Raw genomic sequence first — 16,073 nt, forward strand, 5'->3', positions numbered from 1 at the left:
GGCATAGCGGTCAGTAGGTTTCCGATATAGGGTGGTGTTTATGTGGCCATCACTTAGTAGCACTGTAGTGTCCAGGAAGTGGATCTCTTGTGTGGACTGGTCCAGGCTGAGTTTGATGGTGGGATGGAAATTGTTGAAATCATGGTGGAATTCCTCAAGGGCTTCTGTTCCATGGGTCCAGTTGATGAAGATGTTATCAATGTAGCGTAGGGGATGAGAGATGAGGAAACGTTGTTCTAAGTCAGCCATAAAAATATTGGCATACTGTGGGGCCATGCGGGTATCCATAGCAGTGCCGCTGACTTGAAGGTATACATTGTCCCCAAATGTGAAATAGTTGTGGGTGAGGACAAAGTCACAAAGTTCAGCCACCAGGTTTGCCGTGACATTATCGGGTATACTGTTACAGTTGGTATAGCAACACCCATTTTTTCATGTTCTGTGTGTGTGTCTATATATATCTTCCTACTGTATTTTCCACTGCATCCATCTGATGAAGTGGGTTTTAGCTCACGAAAGCTTATGCCCAAATAAATTTGTTAATCTCTAAGGTGCCACAAGTAATCCTCGTTCTTTTTGCCATTGTTTACATGTTAGTTTGAACCTTCCCAGGAAAGCTCAGATGTGGATTGGTGCCTCTCAAAGTCCATTGTTAGTTAAGTACTCCCAATTACTTGAATAACCCCTTCATGCTGTGTTGACCAAATCTGCCTTATGTGCTTCCTACAGCAAACACTTTAAATACAAGCATAGAGCCAACACTCATAACTTCAGGTATAAAAATGATACATGCATGCAAATAGGATGACTATATTCAGTAGATCATAACCTTTGCAAAGATGCTACAAGGCATATCTAGCATAAAACATATTCTAGTTATGTCATATTTACACTCATAAGCATATTTCTATAAAGCATTATGGGGTGCAATGTCACACTTATGCTGGCTTTAGGAAATGTAATCTCATTCAATCTTTTTGAGCCTATTAACTATTTTTTAATTTCTTAAAGTAAACTTTGTGCTTTTTTGGAAACGAACCTACACAAATTTCACAACAAAACTATTTTTTGCATTTAGACTGTTGACAACTACATCCCTGGTCAAAAATCTTCATTACTAAATAACATGGAAAAAATGTATAACTATTTTTTTAGAAGAAATTATGCTATTTTAGGAGCAAAGAGTCTGCCCCATAAGAATGCATTTTTTTACTCAGTTCAGAGAAACACACGAGATGTACAAACCCAACGCACCAAGGAGCAATAATAGCACCACCAAGAAAACCTAGGGATTGTGGCTTTAATATTTTCCCATATGAAATCAATTTTTGGACAAATGAGTAAGAATTGTAGCAATGACTGCAGTTGCAGATTCATAGGGTTTGGATGATCTTCAGTGGTTTCCAAGTGCAGGTTCTTTTTAAAGAAGCCTCTGGTAACATAATTTAATGGGTTTTATACCTACATGTGGCTACTGGGTGTGCCAGCCAGCCTGTAAAGATTTAAATTGGCATAAATTACAACAATATTTTTATGCACCAAGGATGTGTTCAATTCCAGTAACCTGTTGGAAAGGATTGTTTCCTATGAGCACTTCTAGTTGCTGTCATTAACTGTGTTCTGTTCATTAGATTTTTAGACCATCTAGTCAATGTCTGTTTTCAAACTGTTTCAGTGTTAGGTGGGTTCTTGTCCGTGCACTTGTGGAAACCTGGGAACAGACAATCTCAGATTCTTGGAAATATCTGTAAATCCTCCATGAAGAGACAAAATTAGAGCAAGTTAAATTAGTCCAAAGAATTAAAATGTGATTCACATAGTTGAGAAGAAATAATGAATTCATACATAAACACAATATCCTGTCAATTTTTGGTTTTCCCTCTTAGAGTAGATCTGGTAGTAATATTAATAAGCACTTTATATGTTCAGAGCACTTCACAATCATTGAATCCTCATAATATACCTCTCTGAGGAAGACAACTGTGTATTATCCCCCAGGTTACAGATAGGGAAACTGGGAGAGAGAAAGCATAGACCCCATTGTATGTTTGTTCTGTCAGGCTCTAAACCAAGAGAGGTATTTTTTAACAATGGGGTAGAGTGTTAAAAATATTATGTAGAATCTCTAGAATGTGATTTTACTAGATTTTAATTGACTAACTACTTGAAATTTTTCTTTAACAGGACCTTAAGTTTTAATGCCAGCTTCAATGCACAGGTTTCAGAGTAACAGCCGTGTTAGTCTGTATTCGAAAAAAGAAAAGGAGTACTTGTGGCACCTTAGAGACAATGCACAGTCCACCTGAGACCTTGAGCCGGGGTGGCCAACCTGAGCCTGAGAAGGAGCCAGAATTTACCAATGTACATTTGCCAAAGAGCCCCAGTAATATGTCAGCAGCCCCCGATCAGCCCCTCCCTCCCCCGCTCCCAGCACTTCCCACCCACCAGCAGCCCCGCCAATCAGTGCCTCTCCTTCCCTCCCCATCAGCAGTTTCGAGGCTTGTGGGGAAGGGTAGGAGTGAGGGCACAGCAGGCTCAGGGGAGGGGGATGGGAAAGGTGGAGTGGGGGCAAGGCCTGTGGCAGAGTCAGGGGTTCAGCAGTGAACACCCCCCTGGAAAGTTGGCGCCTGTCGCTCCAGCCCCAGAGTCGGTTTTTATACAAGGAGTCGCATAGTAACTTCTGAAGAGCTGCGTTTGGCTCTGGAGCCACAGGTTGGCCACCCCTGCCTTGAGCAATTGCTTTCTCTTTCTCAGTTTAACAGTAGCTTAATCATCTTGAATGTTAAATCCAGTGTGAATGCAATAACAATGAGAGCTTGGGGTCAAAACTTTCATTCCATATGCCACCCATAATAACATTTGTCTCTGGTGACAATATCATGTAACAAATTAAATATTGATAAAGCAGATATCAGATTTTTTTTAATTTTGTCCAAATTAATATAGGGGAGGGATCACTGAGCAGGAAGTTAGCTCCCCTTGTTTAAAATCAAGTTTTTCCAAGAAATGTAGGAAGTTTGCCTTGCTAAATTCATGAGGTTCCTGAACTAGAATCTCCTGCCACATACTAAAGGCTAGATATATGTTTCAATGTATTTGCTATGTGCGTTAGGTAATACTTCGGGGATCTTTTTCAGTGTGTGGAATCTCACAAGGATCATCCTTGAAATGAAAAAGAATAGCCTAAATGGATAGGAAGTGTCTTCCAAGCACCTGATCCAAATGACATTGGAATAACATTTTTCATCCACCTAAAGAGAAAAATCTTTTACCGTATATGATTGTCTTCAGTTTATTAAAGGCTATTAAAATGTGCAAGAGAAACAAATTACGCAATGATGGAGGTGGTTATGGGGATCAAAAAGCCAGAGTTAAGAGAACAGAGCAAGATATCCTTTGCATATAGTCACCTTTTGGACTGGCTAACCATTTGATTTTTATTAGGACAGTTCCATACTTACATTACATCAGCCAGTCTACGTGCAGTGGAGCTGGTGGTGGTAAATTACTGTTGTTCAGATTGGTTCTGTAGATGTTTGAAGTGTTGCCAGATGCACTAAGAGCCTCTTACCCATTGCTTAAAAAGCCAGAAATAGAAGGCATTGTTTGGATTCTCAGTGTAATCAACTTATCTGGAAAACTGAGTGTACTACAAGTAAACTCTCATTCCCATTCTTATTGGTGGCTCAATGACTCTTTGATCAGACCCCTGACCTTCTACCCAGCACTTCTGTTGGGAGCTGACATTTGAAGCCACAGCACCAAAAAACAATGAGCAGCCCTAACTTGCTGATTCATTTCTGGCAGGCTGCCAGAAGATGCCCAATTATAGCAATCCTGCTTTAAAAATAAAATAAAAGCTATGAAGTCACAAAACACCTCTGGACACCGCTTCACTGTGTATGTTGCATGCAGCTTTGTTCCCCACTGTTGCCAATTAAATAAGAAACTGTGGTCCCCCACTGAGAGGCAAATTTAGCAGCCTGCTGCTAATCCTAAATGATGTTCATTGATGAGTGCCTGACAACACTGGGGAAGGGATCATGAATCAGAGACCCTGCTCTACCTTTGCACAGTTCACCAGACACAGAAAAGGGGAGCATTGCCTTATCTATAATTAGCATTAACTCAGGAGTAACCGTGTGCCTGTTTTTTGGGGGGGGAAAAAAAAAAAAAAAGTCATGCTGACTTGTTTGGCATCAGCACGTAAAGCTCTGGAAGTGGATAACGTGCCTTGTTGTTTAATTACCATAGCACTTAAGAGCCCTATCATACACCAGGGACCCCATAACGCTTTCAAAAAAAAAATGCCCCTAATCAGTGCTTAATAACTAAAGCTGGTTTTCTCATAGTGCATTGCTTTGGAAAATAATGGGTTTGACAATGTACATATGTCAAGTCATGGAATAAGATTAAACGTAATGAAAAGTTCTGATCTGAGCTTAAACCCTTTATATTTCAAACTAGGTTTCTTTGGATGCCAGCTGCACCTCCGAGTCCTCCCACTTTCCAGTGCACATGGAGCCCTTCTGGCCAACTGCCCTTTTTTAATAATTATTAAAATATTAATGTATTTATTTATAATTGCAGGAGACACATTACTGTGGTATCCTTTCTTCTTCCTGTTCTCCAGGCTTGCAGCATCTTAAAGTAGACACTGTATTACTTCTACTGCATATATGCATCCATTTTCTCATCTAGTTTATTCAGACCTAGATGATTACCTAATTTTATTCATTCTTGTTTTACCGATAGCTATAGCAAGTAGATGCACATTTATACTTGAGAGAATAGAAAATTAAATAAGTTTTATGTGGTTGCTGGACAAGGAAGATTAGACATGCTAATATCACTAGTAATTGTGCTAATAGGCTGTGTAAAATACAAAACAGTAGAATACAAAGTACTACACTGCAACTAGAAAACAAGACTCAAACCAGATCTCTCTCATTTCTGGGAGTGGGAGTACAGAAAAATACATTGTTTTGCCTCTGTTTAAAAAACAGTTGTGCAGCCTGTACTGGTTACAAGGCTAGCTTAACCCTTAACCCCTCTCCAGTCTCTCAAGTTCTCCCTTTCAAGTGACAGGCTTTCAGGGTGGACTTCTGTGCTTATCCCACTTGCAGACCTCGTCTCTGGGCTACAACACCCATGTTTACCACCCTTGTTTTCTCAGCACCTGCAAGACTTCCTTTGGGAATAAAATACACTAGGTAAATGCAGTGCCTCAGAACAGCTCCTTCAAAACAAAGTATTGTTTGTTTAAGCATAGGAGAGAAAAGAATTAAACCAACAGAACACCTATAAGCACATTACTGGACTATTCTTTTCAATGGTCTTTGTCTTGTAAGTATTGGTAGATGGCTGAAGCCATGGTACTCCTTTGTTGGCTCATGTGAGTAACTCCTGCAGGAATTAACCTCCTTGTCACCGTATGGCAGACTATGCCATAACAATCAAACAGATGTACATGTAATCTTCATAAAAATACGAATATCCCACATTCTTTGCACAACCATTTCACTGAGAAGTTCTACTGATTCCATGCTTTGGAGCAGGGACTTTAAATTTTGCCAGGGGGTGGTTGGCCTTGTTGTCAGTGATGTGGCTTTTCCTGTTCGGGTGAAAACATGCCTAAATCTGGCCACGTTCTAAGCCTTTGAACAATTGAAATTTGCACATGCTCAATAGAGACTTCCTAGAATTTTGCAGCAAAATTCTCCATAGATTCTATCTGCACTGAAGATGCTGCAGGGTCTGAGCAGGATTCCCTGCATTTACTGCTCCAGGCTGCAGCAGGCCACCACCCTACAAAGAAAAAAGGACTCAAGGTGCGAAGTCTCAGAGCCTGGGTCAATTGACTTGCACTTGCGGGGCTCAGGCTACGGGGCTACAGATAGTAGTGTACATGTTCGGGTTCGAGCTGGAGCTTGGGCTCTGACCCTTCCCGGGTCTCAGCCCAAACCTGAATATCTACACTTCTATTTTTAGTTCCACAGCCCAAGTCCTGTGAGCCCAAGTCAATTGACTCAGGTTCTGAGACTCTGTCTCGGGTTTGTCTTTGCTGTGTAGACGTGCCCTGTGGCACCAAACACCAAAGCAGAGATTTGGTAGAATCTTTCTCCAGAGTTCTCAGTGTTTCCTCTGTTAGCACCCAGACAGCGTGGAGGAGCAAGCTACCTGAATCAAATGCAAATGGAACAAGAGTAAGACCTTTGTAGGGGGTGGAGGGACTATATTAGGCCAAAGAATATGGAAGGGGGGCTGGGACAAAGAACCTTAGGGCCAAAAGTGGGTGGGAACAGAGACTGGCTGGGTAGGAGGCTAGGACTGAAAGCTGGGCAGGGAGAGGAGACTAAGATGAGGTGCTGGGATGGAGTGTGGTTAAGGGGAATCTGGGACTGGCTGGGCAGGAGCCTGTGGGGCCTGGATGGGGGCCTGGGATAAGGAACCCCTGGAGGGGTTCCGAGACTGGGAGCCAGGGTTGTGGGGGTGGAGGAGACTGGCCTTTGAGAGTATGTCTATACTGTGATTAGACACCCACAGCTGGCCCTTGCTGGCTGATGTGGGCTTGGGTTGACAGACTATTTAATTGTGGTGTAGCCATTCAGGATTATGCTGCACCCTCGCAGGATCCTGGAGCCTGGGCTTCAGTCTGAGCCCAGATGTCTACACTGCAGTTACAGTCTCTTAACCTGAAGGCTGCAAGCCTGAGTCAGCTGTCATGGGACAGCCGCTGGTTTTTAATTGCAATGGGACATACCCTGATGGGGGGACTTGGATGAGGAGTCCGGTGATGGAGAGTGGGACAAGAAGCTATGAGTGACTAAGGAGGCGGGAGAAAGGATTAGGACTGGGATAGGTTGGAGAGGACAAGAGCAGAAGGGGGTCGGTCTTGGGGTGGAACAGGCAGAAGGATCAGTGACCACTAGAATGCACTGCCCTCCAGAGCCTGGAATGAAACCTGAGATTCCTGAGTCTCATCAGTTCTCTGCTGTCAGCAAATATCTGAGACCCCCCCCACTGGCAGAGTTGGTATGTGGGGGTCAATATGATGCCAATTGTTGTTGTTTTGTTTTTAAAACCGATAAATTACGTACAAAAACCTGCACTGAAAACATTAACATTGCAATTCAAGCACTGTAAAGTCAGGAAATGTTAGATTAAGGTTGCCTGTGCAACCTAATTCAGCCCGGTTGTGTGTGTGCATAATGGTCGTCTTTTATTACGTGATCACATACTTTTTTCCACAGGACCCTGCCTTATTCAGTGCAGCGGATGGACCAAGCACTGCAGATGAATTAGAGTTGTGTAAGGAAAGAGGTGGTTGTCTGTAGGACCCCAGCCTTATCTGTTTCAGAAGTTGGAAGGTGTAGAGTGAATAAGGTAGAGGGTTGCGGGAAGAGAAATATGGTCTTGTGGTTAAGGCAGTTGGATACTGCCCTGGAGAAGAATTCTGCCCCTGCGTTTTCTACAGAATTCCTGTATGGTGTTGGTCAAGTCACTTAAACCAAACTTTTCACAGGTGGTCACTAATTGTGTGTTCCTCATTTTCCGGATGCCCAGCTCAAGAACCCAGGGTCTTGATTTGCAGATGTGCTAAGTTCTCAAAGCAGCAGCTGAAGTCAATGAGAGCTGTGCTTTGAACATACAAAGTTATGTATAATACTATGTGCTCAGGATAATGGGTTCTTAGCCGTTTCAAATCAGACTCCCAAAATTAGTAGACATTGACCTTGATCTCTGTGCCTCAGTTCCCCATCTGTAAAATGAGGATACCCCTCATTGCACAAGGGTTTGTGAAAATAAATTCACTTCTGTGAAGCCTTCACATACTATAGTGATGAGCCATAGAAGCAACATTGAGGAGGAAATGAGTCATTCTGTATTGAGAGCAGGGTTTGACTAGTGTGTGGTGAATAGAGCCTAGGGCCACACATGGAATAAGGAAGTAAAACTGGACTCTGGACTCATTATCCAGTTCCCTTCCAGGACTAAACAATGCTAGTTCTGAGCCTGGAAAATTACTTGCAGGAGAACTGGCATAGTCTTGATACATCACAAGACTTGTTTGGCAGTATTTACATGAAATTAAACATACAGGAGACTTTCATTAAATTCAGCTGGGTTAGTGAAAGGTGGGTGGAGTGAATACATATGCTGGATCATATTGGGGGGTTTGAATGTATCTAATGTTGGCGGCTCGGAATACACTAAAAAGCCAAAGAGAGTCTGTGGTGATCACAGGAAAGTTAGATGTTTATGTATTCCCAAAAAGTGATGAAAATGATGACATTTAAACAGTAAAACAGAATTGCTACATGCAAAGGATAAACTTAGGAGCGCTGTCTGTAACTGAGCCTTGACATCTTTAGCTAGCAATATGATGCTTTGTAATGGAAGTGGCTACCTATAAAAACATAAGTGATAGAGAATGAGCTTTCTAATGTAATCAGCTAAAAACCTACCAAATAGTGAACTTCAGGTATTCATTCTTAGTAGCCAATGACATTCAAAAACCACTCCACTACATGCTTCTCCTTCCAGCCTCTTGATGGATGTTGCCTCTCCACCTTGCTTGAGGGTTTTATCTTAATATGCCTCACCCTCAGTCTTGCTGGGTGACAAATCTGACATCTAACAAAGGCTGAGCGCTAGTCTTTTGAGTTTTTATTGCCTCTGTCTGTAGTTTTACAAACTTCTGTGTTGTGCATCTTGCTTTTATTCTTTGTCTTGTTCCCCCATCAAGGAAAACATATTGCCAATACAGCAACCCCTTCTTTGATTCCTTTCTTGGCTCTGCCCCATTTTGTGTCCCCTACCTCAGGGATGCTCCAGTATGAATGGTAGTTGCTGGGTTTTTTTAGGGCTGTGAAGCGTTTAAAAAAATTAGTCGTAATTAATCGCTCTGTTAAACAGTAAGAGTGTCATTTATTTAATTATTTTGCGGTGTTTTCTACCTTTTCAAATATATTGATTTCAATTACAACACAGAATACAAAGTGTACAGTGCTCTCTTTATATTTATTTTTATTACAAATATTTGCACCGAATACAAGTACTGTAGTGAAATCCCTTTATCATGAAAGTTGAACTTACAAATGTAGAATTATGTACAAAGAATAACTGCATTCAAAAATAAAACAATGTAAAACTTTAGACCCTACAAGTCCACTCAGTCCTATTTCTTGTTCAGACAAACGCTCAGACAAACAAGTTTGTTTACATTTGCAAGAGATAATGCTGCCCACTTTTTGTTCACGTCACCTGAAAGTGAGAACAAACGTTCGCATGGCACTGTTATAGCAGGCATCACAAGATATTTACATGCCAAATGCGTTAAAGATTCATATGTCCCTTCATGCTTCAACCATCATTCCAGAGGACATGCATCCATGCTGATGATGGGTTCTACTCTATAACAATCCAAAGCAGGGCAGACCAATGCATGTTCGTTTTCATCATCTGAGTCAGATGCCATTAGCAGGTTGATTTTCTTTTTTGATGGTTTGGGTGCTGTAGTTTCCACATCGGAGTGTTGCTCTTTTAAGACCTGAAACCATGCTCCACACCTCGTCCCTCTCAGTTTTTGGAAGGCACTTCAGATTCTTAAACCTTGGGTCGAGTGCTGTAGCTATCTTTAGAAATCTCACATTGGTACCTGATTTGACAAAACAAAAGGCTGCTGTGAAAGTGTTCTTAAAACGAACGTGTGCTCAATCATCATCTAAAACTCCTATAAAATGAAATATATGGCAGAATGCGTGTAAAACAGAGCCGGAGACCTACAGTTCTCCCCCAAGGAGTTCATTCACAAATTTAATTCATGTATTTTTTTTTTTAACGAGCATCATCAGCATGGAAGCATGTCCTCTGGAATGGTGGCTGAAGCATGAAGGGGCATACAAATGTTTAGCTTATCTGGCACGTAAATACCTTGCAATGCCGGCTACAACAGTGCCATGCAAGTGCCTGTTCTCACTTTCTGGTGACATTGTAAATGAGAAGAGAGCAGCATTATCGCCCGTAAATGTAAACAAACTTGTTTGTCTTAGCAATTGGCTGAACAAAAAGTAAGACTGAGCGGACTTGTAGGTTCTTAAGTTTTACACTATTTTGTTTTTGAGTGCAGTTATGTAACAAATACCTACATTTGTTAAGTTGCACTAACACGATAAAGAGATTGCACTGTATGAGGTGAATTGAAAAATAGTATTTCTTTTATCATTTTTACAGTGCAAGAATTTGTAATAAATTTTATAAAGTAAGCACTGTATACTTTGTATTCTGTATTTTAATTAAGTTAATATAGTTGAAAATGTAGAAAAACATCCAAAATATTTAATAAATTTCAATTGGTATTCTGTTTAACATGCAATTAAAACTGCGATTAATCGTGATTAATTTTTTTGAGTTAAATCGCGTGAGTTAACTGCGATTAATCAACAGCCTTAGGTTTTTTTCCTCACTTTCTTTTGTTTTGCTTGCTTCCCTGTTTTTGTGTGGGTGACGGTTTAGCTTTCCCAGCAGTTATTCCTAACCTGTTTGCCACTGGGCAATCTCCCAGCCCGCACTGTACGATCATCTGTATGTACTTTTATAATAAGGATATAAATGAAGGGAGGAGGATTTGACATCTCAGAATGTCGTAGCACAAAGAGTAGTAACATGAGGAAGGAAAACTGAATATTCAGGGAAATATTCAACAATAATTGCAGCTATGTAGTGGACTTGGACTATACTGGTTGATATAATACAGGTTAGCTCAGACAGTGAAGTGATGTAGTGTATAGTCCCGCAAAACCCAGAAGGTCTTATTAGTTGATCCAGACTGCCATATTTTGCCGTGCTCATTTATGCAATTGTAACCATTCTAATAAAAGGACAGTAAAACAGTTCAGCGATCAATAGTGCTGACTTGCTTTAGGGATAATTTTGGGCACCCTTCATTTGCTTGATTATGTGGAAATGTGAAACTGAGGTGTAGGTCAAATGTTCCAACAGGAGAGCGCTCTGATGACCGTTCCATTGCAAAATGAAGGCTTCGCTTTGTGAACTCTGCTGGCTGCACTGTAAGTGTAGCAGGTAGAATAAAGCTATGAATTAACCAAGGGCCCTGCAGTAGCCTCCTTCACCAGCTGTAGTTGTTAAGGCAGGGGCACTTCAGGAGCAGACTGATACTGTGGGTGAAGAAGGGGCTTTGCGAAGCCTGTGAAATTCTGCTCTCTAGGAGGCAGGCATTTGGGAGTACTGGGTCAATCAGCTAACAGACTTTATTTTTTCAAGTTATTCTGTTGACCTCAGAAGCTGTCCACAGTGGAGTGGGGGTGGCGGGGAGGGGTGTTTCCCTCCCTCCTTCCTCCCCCCGTATGTACACAAAATTCAAACTACTCTTACTTAGGGGGATTTCTTGTGGGGGTTTTTAAAAAAAAAATTTTTTTAATGCCTCCAGAATGTATTCACTACATTTGGTTAATAAGCAGTTGCTTGCTAATGTCTTAAATAATTTTATATTTGTTTTCATAAAATGATTTGGTATTTTTACATTAATATAAATCGACAGTGTGATTGAGTGATTCCTCAGTGTAGCTTTATGGGATTTCTACCTCTTCCTTTAAGAAACAAATTACTGTAAAGATTTACCAGACTAATTTTAATTGTGGAAGACTGTGGCTATCAGAAATAGGTTTGTCAGTGTCAACTACTAAAAATGTCGTCAGTGGTTTCACAGTTACAAAATGGTATGCATCCTGCCTTGTGTATGTGTGTGCTCATAATGACCTGTGAGTATGCATCTCATATATTTATATCTCAAACCAGATACGATCACATTCTGAAGTGGGAACTCTTCCAGCTAGCTGATCTAGATACATACCAGGGAATGCTGAAGCTGCTCTTCATGAAAGAACTGGAACGAATTGTTAAACTGTATGAAGCATACAGGCAAGCCCTTCTCACAGAGCTGGAGAATCGCAAGCTAAGGCAGCAGTGGTATGCACAACAACATGGCAAGAATTTTTAAGCTAACAGTTTTTTTAAATGGAATTTCATGAGGACGCAAAGAGCTTTAAAAGTTTTGGTTTTTTTTTAAACCACGAACAAGTGCTTTGGTTTAAAAGGCAGCTTATTTTTGTTGATGTTGCACCTTTGTCAATAATTATCCTCTTGAATTTTTTTCTACATCTATAAGGTATTGTTTATAGAATGAAAAACATGTTTGTTCTTTTTCTGTACAAAAGAGTTAGTTTATTATTCTGAGAACCAGTATGGAGGAAAAAACCCTTGATTCTGGTATCTCCTTTTAGCAGCCAGCTGTATTAAGAAGCTGTCTATATATATTTTTACATGGTGATAAATGCAATTTATAAGGAATGTCATGGATGCAAAACGATGTTGTTAAAATCCAAATTAATAAGTTTATTTCCCTTCAGATGCCATGTGTGTCTCTGGGAAGAGTCTGTTCTTTGTGCAACATCTAAGCTAAGATGTTTACTGCTTTAATGTACCGTACACTGATACTGTTACTTTACAGTAACCCTCAGTAATATTACTAAATAGTGCAGAAGCATAGATTTTTTTTTCCAATCAGAACAAAATGCTTCATTTATGAAGTATGAGGTTGCCTTATATTTTTTCCTATGTTATATGCATTGTAACACTTTAGATTTGCCAGCAATCTGCACAGAACTTTGTCATGGGGCAAGATACCTGCAGCATCGTCAAGACTAAGGGCCGGTCTGCAGTTCAAATATAGGTTGACCTAGCTGCATTGCTCAGGTGTGAGATATAGTTAAGCTGACCTAACCCCCAGTGTAGACAGCACTAGGTCAACAGCAGCATTCCTCCCTCGATCTAGCAGCTGCGCCTCTGGGGGGTGGATTACCTACACCGATGAGAGAATTCCCTCCATTGCCATAGTAAGTGTCTGTGCGACAGCCGTGCCGCTGTGTTACTGTAGCATGTCCGGTGTAGACATACTCTAAGGCCTGCAAGCTACTCCACATGCATGTTGAGCTAACTGCAGCTGGAAAGCAATAGAATTATCTAACTGACTTATCAGCCATAAATCTCCATGATAAAATCAGGGATGCATTTTTTGTCTTGTAATGAAGTTTTCTTTACACATGAAGTTTTTAACCTGCACAACTACCCCTTCCGGTATCATACTTTGGTTCATTAATTGTTTATGGCTCCTTTTTTGAGTGCAATAAATATTGTTGCAAATAAGAAAATACATTTCCTGTAAATCCCATCAATTCAATAAATTTCAATTTTTTGTTTTAAATAAGGAAAGTGTGAATATCATTGATTTACCGAGATTAAAATTTGAACAAAACGTAGCAAAAATATTTTTTGCCTTTTTAAAAGATCAGAGAAAATGGCTTCCAGTGAGCTCCTCCTAACCATGAAAATCTTTCGATCAGAGAACAAAGACATCAGAAATAAGTGGATTCTGGGAAGATTTTATCTTTAACTCAGGAATTAAACTCAGTCCGTGGATTGGGCCAATTTACATTTTAATTATCTGTGAGGCAGGTCTACAAAAACTGATAGTATGCCATCCTTGATCCATAACAGATCTCCCACTGCTAACAGGAGCCTTGTACAAAGGTCCTGGGCAGAATAAAGTTGTTGTTGCATTCAGCATGAGTCCGTGGGAAGCAATGCTCTCTGCTGTTTGAGTGTGCACTACCCAACTTGTGCAAACCACGTGTTGTAATTGGGCTCATACGGTGCGTATTTACACTTGAATTTTAAAATCTGCTGTTTAAAGCTTTGAAGCCTAACAGCAGCCTCCTGATGAGATGAAATGGATGTGGTTTGTATCTCTGAGCAAGGTTGCAAATGCAGGGAAAGAATGCTCCATTGGCTTTGCATCAGTTCACATGGGGAAGTTTTCTTCACAGCCACAGGAGCAGGAAGCTTTCTTGAAAAGTAACGCTTACATTCAGCACAGTCTGAATCTGTTGTGCGGGCCAGATAAATGCCTCCCTCGGCTAGGCCAGGCCTGCAGGCTGGATCCTTGACACCATTGCTGTAGCTCGGGGGTGGCCAACCTGAGCCGGAGCCAGAATTTACCAATGTACCTGGCCAAAGAGCCACAGTAATACATCAGCAGCTCCCCATCACACCCCCACCGCTCCCAGCACCTCCCACCCACCGGCAGCCCTGCCGATCAGCGCCTCTCCCTCCCTCCCCGCACCTCCTGATCAGTTGTTTTGTGGCGTGCAGGAGTCTCGGAGAGGGAGGGAGAGGAGTGAGCGCATAGCAGGCTCAGGGGAGGGGGCGGGAAGGGGTGGAGTGGGGGCAGGGCCTGTGGCAGAGCCAGGGGTTGAGCAGTGAGCACCCCCTGGCACATTGGAAAGTTGGCACCTGTCGCTCCAGCCCCGGAGTCGGTGCCTAGACAAGGAGCTGCCTAGTAACTTCTGAAGAGCCGCACGTGGCTCCGGAGATACAGGTTGGCCACCCCTGCTGTAGCTGATTAAGGCTGCAGGCTTGTCACGGATACTGTGATTTCTCGGTTCCTCCCTGACTTCCTGCAGGAAGGCTGTAGGTGGGTGCGTCGCCGGCCCAGTGAGGAGGGAAGCCTGGGAGGAGTGTTGAGAGGGATCCTGCCTGTCACTCACCTGGCAGCAGCAACTTCTATCCCATGGATCTCTCTCTACCCCCAGACCAAAAGGTTTTGTCCCCCCCCCTTCCTTCCTGGTCCCAGCTCCCTCCACCCTGACCCAACTGCTGAACCATCCCCCCAGTCTGGGAGGAAGCGTCAGGAGAGACCGGGACCATTTCCTTCTGCCCTCGTCCTGGAGAGACCTGGACCAGCTGGGACCTCTTCCCCCTCCCCGTGGCAGCAGAACCAGGAGGTCGAGTGGCCCTGCTGTGGAAATATTTGGAGCGCTGTTGTTTCCCCCGCCCCCACAATATCTCGTGGGACCTGCCGGTGTTCCCACAAGGGTGACAGAGGCGAGAGCAGAACCCGGAGAGGGGCTGGAGCAGTTGCCTGGGTGTATGAGATTGAACTGGCCGTTGGGAAGCAGGTAGGAAACAGCTGGCGGAGACACCCAGGGGAGGGGCAGGACTCTGAGCACATGTGCCAGCCGGTGGGGTGGGGGACAGGTCAGCATCTGGGCACAGGGCACCCCCCCGCCAAGTTCCCCTTCTATCCCTCTGCCCCCTCATTCACAGCGAGCTGCCCCGACCCCTCTCCTGTACCAATTGCTCTATTATTCATTTATTGTGTGATGTGAGAAATATAGAAGCATAAGATTGATCAGTCGTCAGAAGGGATAAATATGATTAGGTATCTTGGTAAGGAGGGCTGAAATCCAAGGCCTACAGGCTGAGGCTTGTAAGATCTTAACTTTAAGGGCTAATATGGCTAAGCTAAGAAACCCTTGACATAAGTAAGTGATTGAAGAATAACCCAATGCCATAAGATTATGGGGAAAGATGTGCCTTCGGACGATATTTAGGAAAAATTAGCCGTAAGATTCATTTTAGATCACAAAATGCTCTAGAGGGGCATTTTTCTTTTTTTCCTACCGTGTCCCGTAACCACAGGATACAGGGTGTGTGCTCATGCTAATGAGAATAAAAGGAACTATACATAACGTATGAAAAACAAGGTACACCAATATTCTTGGGGGACACAATACAAATAAGGAAGGAGAGGGTTGATACTTTCCCGCATATGTGCGGGAAAGTATGAGGTGTAGTCAGAATTAAATTATAAAAAGGGGGTGCCCAGATTGGGAACAGTGAGCTCCCTATGGGAAGACTCCAGCAGGAACCATCCCTCTAGTGATGATCAAACCATGAGACACCCATCAGACCCTAAGACTATCTAGGGGGATGTGAGTATGACTGTAGCTATGGATATATGTAGGATTTATCTATGCTTGGATATTCATAACTTTATTGGTAACTTCAATACAATTGGTAAAAGATATTAGACCTTGTTCTTGTGAATGTCTGTTTCTTTCCTTGGTCGTCTTGTGTTCCTAGAATCTCTAGATCGGAAACAAGTGGCAGAGGTAAAACTGTTGAACTCGAGACTGTAGCCACCAGAGCCG

General features: G+C 42.3%; 1 protein-coding gene across 1 annotated transcript in view; it reads left to right on the plus strand.

Moving 5' to 3' along the window:
* The window catches only part of SAV1 (salvador family WW domain containing protein 1), a 37,991-nt gene extending 24,759 nt beyond the window's left edge, over positions 1-13,232 (plus strand). The window contains exon 5 of the mRNA XM_073350191.1: positions 11,821-13,232. Coding sequence (XP_073206292.1) covers positions 11,821-12,022 — 202 coding nt within the window. The 3' untranslated portion in view covers positions 12,023-13,232. The remainder of the gene's footprint in view (positions 1-11,820) is intronic.
* Positions 13,233-16,073: the final 2,841 nt, after the last annotated feature.

The sequence above is a fragment of the Lepidochelys kempii genome, chromosome 6 (assembly GCF_965140265.1).
Source record: "Lepidochelys kempii isolate rLepKem1 chromosome 6, rLepKem1.hap2, whole genome shotgun sequence".
In the NCBI taxonomy this organism is placed as follows: Eukaryota; Metazoa; Chordata; order Testudines; family Cheloniidae; genus Lepidochelys; species Lepidochelys kempii.